At 44.3% G+C, this 19,165-nt stretch overlaps 1 protein-coding gene across 2 annotated transcripts in view; it reads left to right on the forward strand.

Annotated features, from left to right (window-relative positions):
* The first annotated feature begins 7,356 nt into the window (after window positions 1-7,356).
* LOC127577119 (guanine nucleotide-binding protein G(o) subunit alpha) overlaps window positions 7,357-19,165 on the forward strand; it is a 219,203-nt gene continuing 207,394 nt past the window's right edge. The window contains exons 1-2 of one of the 2 annotated variants that reach the window (XM_052028020.1): window positions 7,357-8,075; window positions 8,294-8,336. In XM_052028020.1, the coding sequence (XP_051883980.1) occupies window positions 7,958-8,075; window positions 8,294-8,336 (161 nt within the window). In that variant the 5' untranslated portion in view covers window positions 7,357-7,957. The remainder of the gene's footprint in view (window positions 8,076-8,293; window positions 8,337-19,165) is intronic. The other variant, XM_052028019.1, reaches the window with a different exon arrangement.

Below are 19,165 nucleotides of genomic sequence, written 5' to 3' on the forward strand. Positions count from 1 at the left end.
GTATGATGTTCGATAAATTGCAGCATATTCTGTGTCAGCTGGTTGTAGCAGACTCTAAGGATGCAGCAAATGTCTTTTGTATTAACTTTTGTTTGAGGGTACACCAACTGGTTACTAATCATTGTACATTCTGTTAACCCAATGGTAGATGTGAAGCCTGACTAGAGCTCTCCATTTCCTCTTTTACCACCTCCTTTCTCTACCTTACATGTGAGTACTCCCTTCTCGCCAAGTTCTCTGAAGTTGCTGCACTCGGTGGTGTAACAGGGAGAGTACTGGCATTAAGATCCCACGGTTCATAATAACCTGCCCATGTAAAAGAAGACTCCATCGCGGGGAGAAACCAGAACGCGATCTTACTTCAGGTGAAGTCGTTCAAGAAATGGGTGGCCTCAAATATCATTAGAATTTGCTATCAGTTTCACAAAGTTGTAATATAATTTTTATGATCTGATTTCACAACTGGCACTTTATGCAGAGTTGTCATGACAGCATCTGGCACTGCAGTGATCTTCTTTGTTCAACCTTCGACCTTGGTTTATTTATTTTTATGATGCTGATGACTGTGACACTGACTCAATAATTGTGGCAAAAATATTTTTGTTTTGCTTATGTGTTGATTGCATTTTCTTTCTACAATCCCCCTCAATTCTCCTTCCTGTCTTGTATGAGGAAATTAAATGCACCATTGAATCCTGGCTTGATCCAGAGCGCTTGTTATGTCAGAAGCTTCATCACACTTGTGGACCTTTGGGGCATTATTCTATTATTATTAAGGTTTGTGGTGCTCAATATCAGAGACTTTCAGTGACCTGGTGGTCTCTGGAGGATGGGCTGTAGGAAGATTCATTAGATAGCGATGAGGTTAATGGACTTGGTGGTTTTGGGCCGTGTGTTTCGATCTGTTTCTTCAGTTGTTAGCCCAAAGTCGCTCTAGTTGTTCTATTCAAGCTACGAATATAAAAGCCTTAGTTATGCATAAGAGTAAACAAGTCATTTTCAGATAAGATATCTTTATTAGTCACATGTACATCAAAACACAGAGTGAAATACACCTTTTTGCATAGCGTGTTCTGGGGGCAGCCCGCAAGTGTCGCCACTCTTCCGGCGCCAACATAGCATGCCCACAATTTCCAGACAGCGGCCGGAATTGAACCTGGGTTGCTGGCACTGTAATAGCATTACACTAACTGCTACACTACTGTGCCTGCCCATTACCATGACAACGAAGATTTGTTTGCCTTTAAATAAAGGACAAGCTACAGTGGACCATTAAAATGAAACATGGGTCTGAACATTCAAAAATACTTTTAAAAATATCTCTCCCATTAAGTTACCAAGATGATGGCAATTCCTAGTAACTCCAGCACTTCATAATGTCATGCAAACTAGCATTAGATTGTGACCTGCAGACAGTAGCGTAGCGGTTAGCGCGACACTATTACAGCACCAGCGATCGGGGTTCGATTCCCGTCGCTATCTGTAAGGAGTTTGTACGTTCTCCCGTGTCTGCATGGGTTTCCTCTGGGTGCTCTGGTTTCCTCCCACATTGCAAAGACATACGGGTAGGTTAATTTGGGTTTAAAAGAAATGGGTGGCGTGGATTCGTTGGGCTGGAAGGGCCTGTTACCACGCTGTAAATAAAATTTTAAAAAAACTAACAGCACCCTCCATGTTTCTCAGACATAAAGAGCTTGAAAGGCACTGCGGGGTCAACCTACAACTGCATGTAAAGAGGTTCATCCTATCATCAGGAAGAAATTAAATGGTGCTGGCAGACATGTGCTGGAATCACGATATATATTTAACCCTACCCTTAAGACCAGTTGAAGTTCTTCCTTACCTCCCCATTCCACCATTATCATTACAAGAAACCAGGTAGTCCTTTAGTACAGATCTGTAGGGTGTATTCTTGCAAGTTCATACTTACCTCGCACAAGTTGATTGAAGCCATGCTGACATCTCTTAATGAGGGTGGGTGGGTGCTCATTACCAGTAAAAGTCACTCCAAAAATTTGGAAAGCTTGCTGGAAGCTGTGACAGGGCATGGAAGAGAATAGAGTCCCCAACTTCATAGATGCTGGAAAATGGTTAATGATCGCACATACATTGTCAACATTGGAGAGGATTTCTACTATCCCTCAACAACTGCATGAACTAACCTCATACATTGCTTTGTGCAATACACCTTCATTACTCACCTAACAACAATCTTTATCAATTACGCCTCCTACCTAACATTTATCTGCCCTATCACATCCTCACTAACTTACCATTACTTTAGATTCACACCCACACTTCATAGATTTCACACACTCCCAGCTATTTAACCAAGGCACATCACCCAGACGTATTCCATGATGCTTGCCAACACACACCACCCTTTGCCTTGTTGGAGAAGGTGTCTCACAATCACACCAGATTTCCATGGTCAAGTCCTGTCCTTAAGCTCTAGAAGAGATTACATAGAACATAGAACATTACACCACAGTACAGGCCCTTTGGCCCACGATGTTGTGCCGACCTTTTAACCTACTCTAAGTACCTCTTCTCTCCCACATACCCCTCCATTTTCCTATCATCCATGTGCCTCTCAAAGAGTCTTTTAAATGTCCCCAATGTATGTGTCTCTACCAGCACATCTGGCAGCCGTTCCACACACCTAACACTCTCTGTGTAAAAAATTTACCTCTGATATCCCCCTTGTACTTTCCTCCAATCATCTTAAAATTATGCCCCCTTGTGTTAGCCATTTCTGCCCTGGGATGAAGTCTCCAGCTGTCCACTTGATCTATGCCTCTTATCATCTTGTACACCTCTATCAGGTGACCTCTCATCCTCCTTCACTCCAAAGATAAAAGCCCTAGCTCGCTCAACCTATCCTCATAAGACGTGCTCTCCAATCCAGGCAGCATCCTGATAAATCTCCCCTCCACCCTTTCTAAAGTTCCCACATCCGTCCCATAGTGAGGCAACCAAAACTGAACACAATATTCTAAAAGTGGTATAACCAGGGTTTTATAGAGCTGCAACATTACCTCGTGGCTCTTGAACTCAGTCCCCCGACTAATGAAGGCCAACACACCATACGCCTTCTTAACAACCCTATCAACTTGCACGGCAACTTTGAGGGATCTGTGGACTTGGACCTCAAGATCCCCCTGTTCCTCCACACTGCTAAGAATCCTGCCATTAACCCAGTATTCTGCCTTGAAATTTGACCTTTCAAAGTGAATCACTTCACACTTTTCTGGGGTTGAACTCCATCTGCCACTTCTCAGCTTTGCATCCTATCAATGTCCCATTGTAACCCTCAACAACCTTCTATACTATCCACAACACCACCAGCCTTCGTCTCTGGGCCTGTACTCAATGGAGTTCAGAAGGATGAGGGGGAGAATCTCATTGAAATCTACCAAATACTGAAAGGCCTGGATAGAGTGGACGTGGAGAGGATGTTTCCATTAGTAGGAGAGTTTTGACTCCGAGAGCACAGCCTCAGACTAAAGATCTGAGACCTTTAGAACTGAGATGAGGAGGAATTTCTTCAGCCAGAGGGTGGTGAATCTGTGGAATTCATTGCCACAGAGGGGTGTGGGGGCCAAATCATTGGATGTATTTAAGGCAGAGATTGATAGGTTCTTGATTGGTAGGGGAGTTAAGGGTTACAGGGAGAAGGTGGGACAATGGGGTTGAAAAAAATCAGCCACAAACGAGTGATGGAGCAGAATCCATGGGCCAAATGGCCTATTTCTGTTCCTATCTCTTATGATGTTATAGTCTAAGAGTGGTCCAGGTATCAGCACCTTAGAAGACAAGATGGCTCTGCTCCAGAGGACTCAGCTGAGAGCTTTGATGGGACAATCCACAGACAAAAACTGACAGGCGTGTATAATGGGATGTTTGGGGCACTAGTACGACTGCCTAAAGGACTGCATGGGATGTACAAGAGTGTGAGAGAGTAAAGATTCATTCTTGCACAGGGCTCTCTGTGGAGCCTACAACCCATCCTTCCCAGGATGCAATCGGTTGCCAGCTTTGTTTCAACACTTGCAGTCCCACCCCATCATAGACATCTGATGCCCAAGATTTCACTTGCCATTGTAGCGCAAGCAGAAACTCCTCAGCACATGCACACTGCAGTGCAGGCTTGGCCTGATCAACATGGCACAGGATACCAACGTTCAAAGGGACTTCCAGGCCATCACAACTCTCCAGCAATCCATCCTTCAATGAGTCACCAGCACCGCTGAGGCACCAGGCTGGGAGAAGTGGAGTGTAAATCGGCTGACCTCTCTTCGAACAGCAGCACCCAATATCCCTCTTCTGCCACTCCCTGGAGCCATTGCTGTTGCCTATCTCCCAGCTATCCCAGACCCTGGGGTAAGCCTGATGTTGGACTACCTGGGTCAACAATTGCTCAAGGTCACCCTTCATTGGCAGATGAAGACTTCTTCACTGTAAACAAGAGGCCCTCAAGCAGCTTGGCTGCCACATCTTGTGCAATATTGCATTGGAGCAGTGGGAGAGGCAGAGGAAGTCAGGCACCAAAGCCGTGCACTAAGGTGATTAATCAAACTCTGTATGGTTGCGGCCTTGATTGGATGTATAAATTAGGCTGGCATAATGGCGCAGCTGGTAGAGCTGCTGCTTCATGGTGCTAGGTTCAATCCTGACCTTGGGTGAGGTCTGTGTGGAGTCTGCAAGATCTCCCTGTGACAGTGTGAGTTTCCTCTGGGTGCTCCAAGTTTTACTCCCACATCCCAAGATATGTGGGTTGGTAGGTAAATTGACCACTCTAAGTTACCCCCGTGTCCAGGGGGGAGTTGATAAGTGTGAGGGGAAAATAAGGAAATTGGGATTAATGTAGGATTAGTGTAATTGGTTGGTTGATAGTCAGCATGGACTCAGTGGAGCTCGAGGGGTCTGTTTCCATGCTGTATCTCTCTGTGTGTGGCTTGCAATGATGATTTGGTTGGACAGTTTTCAGGAATTGTGGTCAAGTGACTACTTTGAAGATTAGAGAGTGATAGTAACAGAGGAGCTGTGGGAGAATGAGGAAGAATTGTTTATTTTATTAACTCACAGGTGTGGGCATTACCGGCAGAACAGGATTTAACAATCACCGCAAACTGCCATTGAGAAGATTATGACAAGACCTTACACTAAAACTGCTGCAACGCTGCTAAATCTGGAAGACCAGAAGGCTGATCCAGTGATGAAGGAGAAGTGCAACCTCATTGTAGGATAGTGTGTGACTGCACTTGAGGTGGTTGTGAACCCATGCGCCTGCTGCCTGGATCTTTCTCGGTGACAGAGGCTACAGGTATGTTTGTCCCTGATGTCACCACATTACCCACCGTAACCCTAACCCTAACCCTGGTATAATTTATCATTCACAACTATACAACACTGATTCCCATATTGTACAAAATCTCTCATCATTCCTAAATGTACATATTTCTGCTGGTTACATTTGTTTGGGTTTGGGTAAACTAAACTTCTATGATAGGAACCAGCATCATTCACCGACAGTAAATGAAAATCCAAAAAACGCAGATGCTGAAAATCTGAAATAAAAATAAAACCAAAAAACAAAATTCTGGAAACACTCAGTAGCTCCGGCGGGATCTGTGGAGAAAAAAAAACAGGGTTAATGTTTCAGGCCCAAAACCCTTCATCAGCCACCAGAGCTGCTGCCTCACAGCTCCTGTGACCCAGGTCCAAACCTGACCTCTGTTGCTGTCTATATGGAGCTTGCACGTTGTTCTTGAGACCATGTGGGTTTCCACCGGGTGCTCCGGTTCCCTCCCACATCCCAAAGATGTGCGAGTTGGTAGGTAAAATGGCCATAGTAAGATGGTAGGATCTGTGGGCAATTGATAGGAATGTGGGGCAAATAGATTACAGAGGGAAAATAGTGGGGAATGGGATTACTCTGTGAGCTGGCATGAACTTGATGGGCCGAACTGGCCTCATATAAGGAAATATGGTATTTTGGACGGATGTATATTTTCCCTTTGTTTTCAGCATCTGACTTTGAAGTGGCAACCAATCAATGGCAAGGTCCTGATCCATGTGCCAATGATCCGATGTTAGAACCTTGATCTCGCCCTGTCGGTATTTGGGGGGCAGGGGGACGGGGCAGTGACCAAAGCCGACCGAATCACGTTAACTTTGGAATGGCAGCTGTGTGCACCGGCAGCCGAGCGCTTTGGGACGTGCTGGGGCGGGGAAGTGAGCTCCAAATCAGCTCTTTCTGACGGAAGACCAATCCTCAGTCAGAGCCCAGTTACACAAATGGTATTCCGGCAATTATCGAAATTAGTTTTACCCACTTTCAACAGAGAGTTCCCATTTTAACACGCCTTTCATTCTTCGCTCCTCTACTCAACACACCGCCCGATGCACATCTCAAACCACCTCATAAATATTGCATTGATTTTTTTATAATGTTTAGTAAAACATAATCCTCCTAATGGATAACGGATGATCGGATATTCTACACCACAGATGTTTGCTGCGGGAATGATTGTTCTGGGTACTGAATTGGTCCAGATGTCAGGTTTTTCACCGCGAGAGAAATGGTCAGATAGGGAAATCTTTTTGCGGGAGGGGGTAGAACCACGGGAATGTGACAGTCAGTCAGTAAAGGGCTGTTGCGGCGAGAGGGGGTTTGGTAGTGGACATTATTTATAGCTTTGAGTGGTCGGCAGGAATGGTGGGGTGAACGGGAGTGGTGAACGAGCAGCTCGCTGGCTTGTTTTGGCTCCGGTACCCTGATTTGCACCATCTCAGGTGCTGTCCACGCCCTGAAACCTGGAAAATGGAAGCAGCCGCTCCGACTGAATTCACGGCAATCGTTTGGCTCCACGCTCACCTTTACTCGCTCGGACACGCGGAGCGTTCCAGATCGAACGGCCCCGACGCCGTGTTTGTGTGAATCTGACTCCGCTCCCTCCACTTCCCGGTCTATCAGTCTGACTTTACAGTAGCCGCGTATTCCAGCCTGCCTTAAGCTAAAACGTCATGGACTGTAATTTAAGTGCTCCAGCGCCCTAAATGTGGTTAAAATCTATTCAGCGGCGATACATTAAGGGTGTGATCAATTGAAAGTGCTCACCATAATATCTGGCTCCCAAAGGCATGTGGATCATAATCCTATTTAAATTCGATAAATGCATGTTAAATGAGCAGTGTGTGTGTGTGTGTGCAGAAGTGAGTGTGTTTCAGACATGGATTCTGCTCCGCGTTGCATTAAATATGTAAGCACAGGTTGTGTGCTCCAAGTTCAGATTTCGCAATGCAAATATTGACTTCAGTCGCCTCGATCGCATCCACTCCCGCCAACGCGAGCGTTTGAGGGGACACGAGCGATTGCACCTTTTTCTGGCACGCCTTGGAATGAGAAGATCCACTCCAGCACCCCTACCCCACCCTCCACCACACCCCCAGTCCTAAGGTGCAGAGCAGCGGCGGCGCTGGGTGTTGGTGGGTTGGCGCAGGCTCAGTGTGTTTTTGACGTCAGTGTGGAGTGGGGCTGGCGCACTCTCTGGCTCTCTCTCCATTGTCAGCAGCCGAACGATGCGATCGGGCTGAATCGTCGCCGCCGCCCAGTAGATATCACCGAGCAGTAATCCAGTGACAGTCCCTTCCGGCCAAAACCCCTGTTCTCTCTCTCTCTCTCTCTCTCTCCTCCCCTCCCCATCCGAAGGCCACTGTCTTGATTGTGCAGATCTGCAGAGAGAGAGAGGGGGGAAAACCCACCAGCCTTCCCAGGATATTCCTGCTTCTGTGCACCGGCAAAGGAACGAAGTGAGCCCGGCCCCTCTCCCCTCCGGCTTTGGATGTGCGATTAAAACCCCGGCGTCTCGAAGAGAGAGGGTTCAGTGCGAGTGAGTGAGTGAGGAGAGAGAGAGAGAGAGGCCAGAGCTGTGCTACTTTCCACACACTAACCATGGGATGTACAATGAGCGCCGAGGAGAGGGCAGCCATGGAGCGGAGCAAAGCCATCGAGAAAACCATCAAAGAGGATGGTATCAGCGCCGCCAAGGATGTCAAGCTGCTGCTTCTCGGTAAGACCGAAGCCCCCAACTCCCTCCACCCCCTTCCCCCTCCCGCCTTCCCTCCCTCCCTCGCCGACAGCAGGCTGACAGGCACCTCCGCGGGCCTGGCCGCCTTCTCTCCTCTCACTAATCTCCCTTTATCCCCGTACATTCGCTAACGCACCCTTTTCCTCCCGGCTCCCCGTGCCCACTTTCTCTCATCTCTCTCTCTCTCCGTTTTCCAACAGGGGCGGGCGAATCGGGGAAAAGCACCATCGTTAAGCAAATGAAGTAAGTGGCTTCTGGTTTTTTTTTGAGTGGGAAATGATTTGATTTATCATTCGGTGTGGATTATAACATCGCGCATACATCAGCCTCTCCATATGTTGACGCCTCATTTTTGAGTCGAGACTGTATCTTGAGGTTAGATGTATATTAATGATAGAGACCGCCATATTTATGGTGCTGTTACCTTAGTCTCCCGTCTCCAATATATTGAAGGCTTTGGTGGATGGGCTGTGACTTTTCTCAACATGTGCACTTCGGTGGTTGGAGGGTCCAGTCATTTATTTTTTTTTGCTGAGGACGGATTGTTTATTTTTGTTTAAAATCCCCCTTTCTTTGGCAAAGGGGTGTGGATCCGGTGTACTTAAGTGGTGGCTGTGTTGCCATAGCTGGATCTGCTTCTGTGAATGTGCGAGTATGCATCAGGACAGAGATTGAGCTTCGGAGGAGGGGCGGGTGGAGGGGGGGGGGGGAGGTAAATCACTCGCCGCTATCAATTAATCTATAACACCAAGCTTTCATCTCAGTCTTTTTGTCATGTTTGAGTGTTTGACACTGGCTGCAAGGCCAGCTTCCTCAGATGTATTTTAAAAATATCTACAATAGATGCGAAATTAACCCGACAGACGGTAACCTGAACATTTGTCATTTCAAGGCTCTTAACCTAGATTTTACCGTTACAATTCATTGTGGTAATTAATCAGCCAGGATTCACAGATTCCGATTCACAGTATTAATAAATGGTAGAATTAGTGAAATTTCCGAGCAGTTTGGTCGGACCCGATCCAGTCCAACCCTTTGAATCCTAATTTCTTCAGGCAATTTGGGATAATGACGCTTTGGAAGGGGGGGGGGGAGTGGTTTAATAAAGGAATGTACTGAACATTCTAACCAATCTATTTTTTACTGTATAAAAACGGTCTGGGCCCGTCCATTATTTGTGTGGCTAGCCCTGGTTTGTGTACTAGGAAAATGAATGTCCATGCACACAGATCACTACAAGACAGCGGACAGGTACAGAAAGCAATCCAAGGCTAATGGAATGTTAGTTGTTACCTCAAGGGGGTTGGAATACAAAAGCAATGAGCTCGGCTTCATTTGCACAGAGTCTTGGATGGACCACATCTGGAATGTTATATTTGGTTCTGGCCACCCCGTCCCCAACAGAGTGCAATGCCTTGGAACATAGACACAGCACTGATTCGCTCGAATAATATTGGGGCTTAAGTTATGTGCTTAGTGGGCTTGGCTTGTATTTCCCTTGAGTGAAGAATGTTAAATAGCGATCAGTAAAGGTATTTGAGATAAAGAAAATGGATGATTTCATAAGACCCCCCTCCCCCACCCCCCACGGTGGTTCCCTTGAGGTTAATTGGAATAAAGGACACATTTTTGAAAACTTGATCTTGGTATTTCAGTGTTGAAATCATAAAGAACTTGTTTTCCCAAATACAAGTATTAGTAATCTGGACCTTCTTTAAAATTGTTGTGGTTGCTGAGACAATTGAAATTTTCATGACCATGATTGACAGGTTTTTATTAGTTAAGGGCGTCAAGAAATGTCTCGGTGCTGACTGCATGGAGCTGATAAAAAAAAGTATAAGCTGATTGAACATCAGAACTGGCTTCAGGGTTGAATAAGTGTATGTTCCTTTCTATGACAAAATCTGCCTATTTCTTTGTATGTCAGCGTGGAAACTGGGTTCATGCCTGGGTACTGAAGAATGAGTCTTATCTGCTTGTTCAGGATATAGCCCGAGAATGAAGATGCTGTATCTTGGACCCATGTCTGTGCTGCAACTTAAATTGGTTCAGTTTTTGGATTGTTTTGCATTGGGTTGGCACAGGCTAGAGTCGGTGTGGAATGGCCAAGGTCTGCTTTCTGATCCCTGTTGGCTTTGGGGCATTGGTTCCTTTTGTGTACACAGCCCTGGGTGTAGTACTACCATTGTAGTGTTGTTGACTTCCACCCTGTCTCAACTTTATCCCTAATTCCTCACCCATATCTTTGTTACTTCCAGATTTGACGTCAATCTGCCCTTTGTATCTAAACTAGTATTAAGTCCAGTTCGCATGTGACCTCCGTGTTTTGGCCACCAACCCCCTCACCCTCTTCCCCCTCTCCACCCCCAGCCACCTAACCAGTGTTAAAATCTCATCCTTGGCCCCATCCCATTTTACATTCTGCGTCCTGCAAGCCACAGGACCACGTGCGCCTCCGGTTCTAGCTTCTTGAACACCCCTGATTGTCTTTGATCTACCACGGGCTGTCACACTTTCAGCTGCCAGCCTTAAACTCCGGAGTTCCACCCACCCTACCTCTCCAGCTCTCTTCCTGTAAAGCGCTTCCTCAAAACCTCTCACCACAACCAAGTATTTGACTGAGTCCAACATCTCCTGTCAAGCACCTTCTGAGACGTTGTATCCTGTGTGCTGTGGGTTGGTTTGAGCTGTTTGAGGTGGTCCGTTTGATGACAGGTTCCACGTTTGATTTGTTTGGGCTCATGGCTGTGTGTGTTATGACTGGCAGCGTGTGCGCTGGCCGGGATCAGTGCGCCCAGGCGCGGGAGGTGTGGGTGCGGGGGCCATGTGTTTTAGCGCGGCCCAGTCCCGTGTGGGGACCATGCTTTATCCCGGACTGTGCTCTCTGAGCGGCCGGTGTGAAGGTTGACAGACCCTGTCCCGTCCTTCTGACCCGGAAGCTTCATCCAGAGACTGTCCCGGGTCCCTGGAGGGGTTTGCAGGCCGGGAGCCAGACCAGTGCCGGGTTGGGGGAGCCGGCGTGAGCGAATGGAGGCCGGTGGCGGCCGAGTGCCTTTCAGCCGCTTTCCTCGGTGGACAGCGCCCAGAAAGAGACGCCGAGCGGCTTCGGGAGCGCTCGGGCGAAGTCGGTGCCCCGGGGGTGGGGAGGGGGCGGAGGAGAGAAGGGCGGGGCTGAGCGCTGGGGAGGCGGGCGGAGCTGCCCGAATCCCCGCGGGTGCACCGAGCCTCAGGTGCGCTGCCCTGAAATCCCAGAGCTACCTGGGCTGGCACTGGGGGCACTGACAAGCAAGGAAGGTTGGGTGGCGCAGACATCAGCAGCAAGGACCATTTCTGTTGCCCTCACCGTAGCCCTGCAGAATTTATCCCAATCTCCGCGCCAACAAACAGCACAGAGTACACAGGGGCAATTTGAGATCTGCATTTGGTCTTGGTGCCCAGCTCTTTGCGTGAGAACGGTATACACCGTTCAGGGAATGAAGCACTGCTTACCTGCACAGAACGGGTGCTGGAGGCACTTGCACAGCCCAACTGCTGCTAAGACTGATGTCAGCGGTGAAATAAAACGAAGCATCTCTGCCGCTCAGAATTGAAATGTATTTTACCCTGTGACCCGATCGTGCCAGACCGTTGGAATCCGGCCATAATAACCGCACAAAGGAAACAAAAACGGAATAAAGCTGATTCTATCTTGTAGAGGATATTTTCTTGGGCAACTTGGATTCTGATGATATTTTGTGTTATGTGATTGGTATTATGTGGTCTTTGCAATGCCTCACTGCCCTGTAACAAGTGAGAAACTTTGCCAGCATCTGAGAGCTTAATAGCTATTAAGAGCAAGAAAATGTTATAATCAATCACTAGTGAATTATGGAGAGAGATAATGAGTAAAAAAATATTGATTTATTCGGTCATCTTTAGTTGGGCACAAGATTAGGACAGGCACAGCATTGGAACAATCTCCTAGAAACTTTCCACTGGCATATTCTATAACCTGTTACATATGAAAGATATATTTTATATATTTGAGATAGCCAGTGATTTTTAAAAAAAAATCATAAACCTTCAGTGGATTTTTGAGTTTGATCACTCATTTGCACCGAGATGTACCTGGGGACGTATCAAGCTATTGGCAGGTATGTGGCAATATTTGAGTCAAAGCTGATGATAAAATGGACAATTAGGTAATTTTTAATACTGCCACACATTTGAAGATGCAATGACTCTAGGTAGAAGTTTGAACTCATTAAATAGCTCTGCTTGGATTGATTAAGCAGCAGATTGAGAAAGTTACAAGACCAATGGAATCAAGATTTATGCCTTTGGATTCACATGTATAGATAGAGACCAATAATCTGGTGGGGTGAAACCAGGATTAGGGTATGATCAATACCTTGCAGAGGAAGAGACAAATATCTAAAATTATTGGTTGCTGGAATTCACAATGAAGTCATATACAATCCATAAGGGCTGTTCCATCTATTAGAATACTAAAAGTAGGATAGGAACCTTTTTTAAAATGCCTTTCCTTGGTCAGGCACTGAGAAATGTTACTGCTTGTGTAATACTGTGAATGTAACATTGGTTAAAAGGTTATTCATTTCTTGGGTACATTGCAGAAATAGCTACATATCAAGAGGGCTAGTGCACCATTTCTCACCAATAATGAGCAGGAAACATATGTTGAAAGGATCAAATCATTTAATTTTGTTTGTTTTGGTTTTATTTTAGAACTCCCCATGGTACCACTGTTGGTTCCCTGATCTCTGCAATTCGAGATGATTAGATAGAGTAACAGTGAACCTTTTGCACCTGATGCTGTATAACCAGTTATTGTGCACAGAGGGTCAGCCTGCAGAGAGTATAAAAATATTCACACCCCTCCCTTGAACAAGTTAGCCTAAAATAGAGGATTACATTGCATAAAATATCACAATTCTATTTGAAATTAACTGGAAATGTATTACGTTGTCAAAATTTCACTTATTTTGGGTTCTTGCTGGGAGAGTATTGAGCAATATTTTCCCATTTTGCAGCTAACAAAATGACCGTGTTGTGCTGCAGCTGCTAAATTCCAATTATGTTCAACTGAATTGGCACATAACCCTTTTAATATTGAAGTCATAGCTCTTGAAGTTCCTGTACTGTTCTGTTGTGCCTTGCTATAAAGCATGGTACAACCCAACGGCAAGTATTTTTCATATCATTCAATCATTACCAACATAGTTACATTTTGCCTCCTTCATAAACAGAGATAAAGACCGTGCTCCAAATTTATGTTAGTGAAATTCGTTTATGTAGTTGCCCCTAACCTTCAATCCTCCCTGTACCTATCCTCACCAAGGCTTTTAAGTGAAAGCCACTAAAAGAAATTGGTTGGTTTCATGCTTAGTTTCATGTAGAACATTTTGGAATCCCTAGCCATTCAGATGAAACTCATTAACAGTGTAATATTTCTCAGCACATAATTGTTGAATTCAGAACACTAAAAAAGGTGTGAGTTGCACAGGAGAATTGGGGTTTGGAATATTTTCATCAACCCACAGCCTGAAACTTTAGAACTAAATTAATTTTTCCCACCTTAAAATTGCACCAAGAATTTGAAGTATATTTTTACTCATACATGAAGGAAATTTGGAGATCACCCTGTTTTAACTTCTTAACAGGCAAGATTTAGAATCCTGTACAATGAAGCAAAAACAGCACTTTAATTTTTTTGTTTTCTTGGGACTGAGTTATGGGGGTTAAAAGTTAAAATGTGTTTTTACCTGATTTAGGAAGGTAGCTGTTTGCTTGGTGACCGGGCAGTACATTAGTTGGAAAACTCATTATTCTATGCCTGGGGACAGTGTTATAGTGTCCAGAGTAACCTAAAAGGTGAAACCTGAATAGAAGTCTGCAGTTTTTGTTGATTATAGATGGCGTAAGTGTGGGTCTCTTACAATGTGTTTCTTAGCTGGTGTAAGTTCACAGCACAGACTGCCCACCATTTCTATCAATTTGTAGTTACACCAAGGCAGCCAATATGGATGGCTGTGCGAGAAACATAAATCTCAACATCGGAGCAGTGGCTTTGGTTTTTGGGATAAGCTCAAGGCATGTTATTGAGACAGTATGGAGGAAAACTTTCAGATTAAATTGTTTTGGAGCTTTTTGGGACAATATGGATGGAGCTCTATCTGGTACCATCAATCAGGGCATTGTGCCTAGGAGCTGAGACATTATGTTGCTGTTGTACGAGGCGTTGGTGAGGCCGCATGTTTACATATTGTGTACAGTGTTGGTCGCTCTGTTATGGGAAAGACATCATTGAACTGGAAAGAGTGCAGAGAAGATTTATGAGGATGCTGCCAGGACTTGAGGGCCTGGGTTATAGGGGATGTTGGGCAGCTTAGGACTTTATCTCTTGGAATGTGGGATGAGAGATGACCTTACAGAGGTGTACAAAATCATGAGGGGTAGACAGTCTTTTTCCCCAGAGAAGGGGAACTAAAAACCAGAGGGCCAAAGTTTAAGGTGAGAGGTGAGAGATTTAAAAGGGATGTGAGGGGCAACTTCTTCACACAGATGGTGGTGTGTGCATGGAATGAGCTGCCATGGAAAGTGGTTGAGGCAGGTACAATAACATGTAAAAGACATTTGGATAAGTACATGGATAGGAGAGGTTTAGAGGGATATGGGCCAAATGTGGGCAAATAGGACGAGGTTGGTGGACAACACAGTCGGCATAAATGAGTTGGGCCGAAGGGCCTGTTTCCATGCGGGTTACTGATATTGAGGGTTACTGATAGGGTAGATGCCAATAGACTGATTTCTCAGGCTGGAAAGTGTACAATCCGGGGGTTTGGTTTCACAATAAGGACTGAAATGAGAAAGCGTTTCTTTAAATGGAGGATTGCAGGTATTTGAAATTCTCTACCTCGAGCTGTGAATGTGTGGTCATAGTGTCAATCTTCTTTAGTGCTGTTGGAGATGCTTTAATCCAGTCAAATGGAGAGTTATCCATAGCCTTCTTGGTTTGTGCCTTGTACACGAAATAATGAGGACACAAGAGACTGCAGATGCTGGATTTCCTCCAGATGGAATAATGACTTTGGGGAGCCAAGAAGACCAAGGAAGTGGTGGTGTGAGGGGGAGAGAAGAAGCTGGAGACACATTTACTGTAATTTAGAAAAAAAATAGGATGAAATGTATACAAGGGCAACCCCGCATCGATGAATGACCCAGTGAGGCATTGGAGGGTGGAGGTGCAGTTGAACAAAGAGGTTTAGTCTTTCTTTACCCACATCCCCACTTCATCAGTTAATGGCTGTGTGTTCACATGATGACACCCTTGATTTTTTCCTTCCAGCTTTCCTCCCAAATCTTCACCTCTGTTAACAATCATTTAAATTCATTTCTTCTTCCTGTTTTCCCTTATGCCCAACAGCCACCTTCTTGATCTGGCTTCAGTGAAATTCCTTCAGATGTTTTTTCTGCTTTGAAGGTACAATATAAGTTGAAGTTGTAGAGGAAGAGTAGTCCACTCTGGTCACAGTCTCCAAGGATCTCCCTTCTGACTTAGGCATGGAAAGAAATGGACCTAGTGCTGGACGGTGGGATTAGTGTAGATGGGCAAAAAGGTTGGCATGGATGTGGTGGGCTGAAGGGCATATTTCTTTTCTTTTTCAATCTTTTTATTAGTTTTCAAATTAATACAGATTAATATATAACATCAATGTTTGCACATGTAATACAAAGAGATTGGAAGAACAATCATGGCATGGATAATCATAAAAATCAATAAAGTATATAAAAAAATCTGTAGATCCAACAATCTCTTAGTGAATGAATATAATATAAAAGAAAGGAAAGAAAAAGATTTATTATAAAATATAAAAGAAAGAAAAAAAAGTCCCCAAAACAATAAGAAAATTTATAAACAGTATATCAAACCAAACTAAGCTAAAGAAAAAAAAATCAAAAAAAAACAAACAGAAAAAAAAACTGGACTAAAATTTCTCAGTAGAAACAGAGCAATATTATGTCGTCAACTCCATTCCTCTAAGTTGAAAGGTTATTACAAGGGGATCTATATCATGTGAAAATATTGAATAAATGGACTCCAAACTTCCTCAAATTTAAGTGAAGGATCAACAGTACCACTCCTAATTTTTTCCAAGTTTAAACATGATATAGTTTGAGAGAACCATTGAAAAATAGTAGGGGGTATTGGATCCTTCCATTTAAGCAAAATGGATCGTTTGGCCATTAAGGTAACAAAGGCAATCATATGGTTAGCAGAGGCAGATAAATGGCCAGACTCTATCAAAGGGCATATTTCTGAGCTGTAATTTGGCTCAGGCCTTTATAGTTTGTGAGGACAGAAGTCGACCTGCCATAATTCAGAATGGGAGACTTAGGGGAGGTGAGTGCGGAGCTGGGTGGCAGTATTGCATTACAAGGACCTTGGAGAGGAAGGAGGAATTGGGAGTTGGAATAACAGAGAGTCACGGATAGTGCCTGGAAAAGAGAAGCAAATATCAGCTAGAATTGGGGAACGTAAGGAGAGCAGCATGTAGAGGGAATTCAGGGACAGGTAGATAGAAATTACAAATTATATTAACTGAGGGTTGAATGGATAACTACATTGTAAGGGGAAGAGAAGGGACTTGGGGGAGGAGGGGGGAAAATGGGAGGGAAATGCCAAAAAATTCCAATACAAGCGCTTCCCACATTATGGAGGGATTGTGTTCATAGAAAATGGTCTGTATCGTGATTTTCCATAATGCGAAGCTGTGTCATCTGCACATGCGTCAAAAATATAAACTTTTATTAAAAAATCCTGGTTACTTATTTACTTGCTTTCCACATTAATTCTGTCAGAGCAAATTTTATTCCATGTCTCAAATTTTTGGGTAGTGATTCGTAAGGGTGAATTTCTCTTACCCAAATGGCCATAACATTGGGGTCACCTGTCATCGGGTTTCCAATGTTCAGGAATCCTGATGGTTTGGCATCTGATGCACTCGTTAGTCCAGAATGTGAGCCCGGGTTCCAGAGCCTGAGCATGACTGGGCTGTGGTCTGGACTTCGTGCTGGATGTGCAGCTGGAGCCAAGGTCGGGTCAGGAACATTTGTAGGTTTACGGTTGGAGCCAGTGCCCGCAGTGCTTGTATATTTCTTACTTCCTTTAACCTCATTGGGTTCACTGGAAAATGTAAAATACCATTGGAAAGTATATAACAGAGAGAAAAATAAAAGTGTGTTTTGCTGCTGATAGAAATCACATCCAATAGTCAGGCAAAACAGCTAATCCGGCACCACCAAAGTCAAAAAAGTGCTGGGTTATTGGAGTTTTACTATAAATGGTAGCGGTAACTGCACAGATGGTCTTAAGTTTGAATAAGAGAGTCCATAAGCTCCTTGTGTTTGAAGTGATGATGGGAGTGGGAAAAGAAGGTTAAAGAGACTCAATTTTTTTCCCTCTATCAGGATCCTGATAATTTTAAGGAGAGGAAGGTATAACAGTGGTTAAAAGCTGTGTCCCATAATTGATAACCAGGCCAGATATACACTGATTTGTTTGGCTTGCATTCCTCTCACTTTAGGAGATAAAGGTTTATTCCATCCCTGTACAGTATTAACCTGATCCTTTCCTGAACAGAAACTGACTGAGCTATTGTGTATGCCCAGCATTTTCTTTTAGGTTTTATTTGATTTTTGGGCATTATATAGATAACAATCTGTGTGCAGAGAGGTAATTAAATCAAGACTGTCCACCTCGTCCTCCCTATCCCTTGTCTGCATACTCATGAACACATTTTGAGAACTGAACAAATGTTGTGAACAAATAAAGCCCAGTATGTTTACATCTCACCTCTCTGTCCAATGTTGACTCATTTGAACAGGTACCCTAATAATAGATTGAGGTTACAAAACGAAAATCTAAGGATTCCAACCAGAATGAGTATCTGTTTACCGAGATGAGTATGCAACTTGTATTTGTTCTGCTATTTTTATTTCCTGTATTGGTGACATTTGCCTTGATTTTATAACATTCATTTCATATTGGAAGAATATCATAACATCCAATACACCTCCCTCCTACCCCAAACAGATACGCACAATTTGAATGGAGACACAAGAGACTGCAGATGCTGGAATCTGGAGCAACAAGCAATCTGCTGGAGGAACTCAGTGGGTCGAGCAGCATCTGTGGGAGGAAAGGAATTGTCGACATCTTGGGTCAAAACCCTGCATCAGCAATTATTCCCCCCCCCCCCCCCGCCCCCCCACCACAGAGGCTGCTTGACCCTCTGAGTTCCTCTAGCAGATTGTTTGTTGCTCACAAGTTGAATGTCCAGTTGTAAATTTTAAACCAGATCAGTTATTTTTTTCAACACTTAGGGATAGGACCTGTTCTGATGGTTCAAACTACAACGTATGAAATCTCTCAGAATAAAATCTGGAAAGTTCCTCACTAGTTATAGTAAACTTGCTGTTTCTACAAAGGGTACATAAACCTAAAACGAAAATGCCTTTTATTTTACAAACCTATCAGTATTATCAAAGGGTTGTAATGTCCTCATCAGTGAGATGAGAGCTGAAATGCTCATTGCATTCCAGGCAGCTCCACAGTACGTATTTATTCTTACAGCCTTGTCATCTGCTGGTTCTGAATAGGGCCCTGCTGCGTTTTTAAAGGAAGCCCCATTGCCATTACCTTCTCTTTACGTTTCTTTAGATCAGGCTTCTGGTGCACAAAAACATCCTTAATCTTGTTTGCCCTTTTTGGATACTGGTGCAAGTTGAAACACATTCATTTGCATTGCCACGTAATTCTGTAATGTTCAAGACACCCCAGCTCCCTCTGAGATGAGTGCAGTTCCATTTAACCTTCTCTCCTTTGGAGCTAGTCTTTGAAACAATTTTCCATATGTTTTCAAATTGTAAACATCTGTTCTTCCTTTTAAATGAAGCTTCAAAGTTTTTAACGATTTCTTCCATAAACCAATGCAAAGGAACTGGAATTGTGTACTACTGAACGTCTCAGCGGGGTCATGTAACCTCTTGTTTTGATTTGGTGACATAAA

The sequence above is a fragment of the Pristis pectinata genome, chromosome 13, assembly GCF_009764475.1.
Source record: "Pristis pectinata isolate sPriPec2 chromosome 13, sPriPec2.1.pri, whole genome shotgun sequence".
NCBI lineage: Eukaryota > Metazoa > Chordata > Chondrichthyes > Rhinopristiformes > Pristidae > Pristis > Pristis pectinata.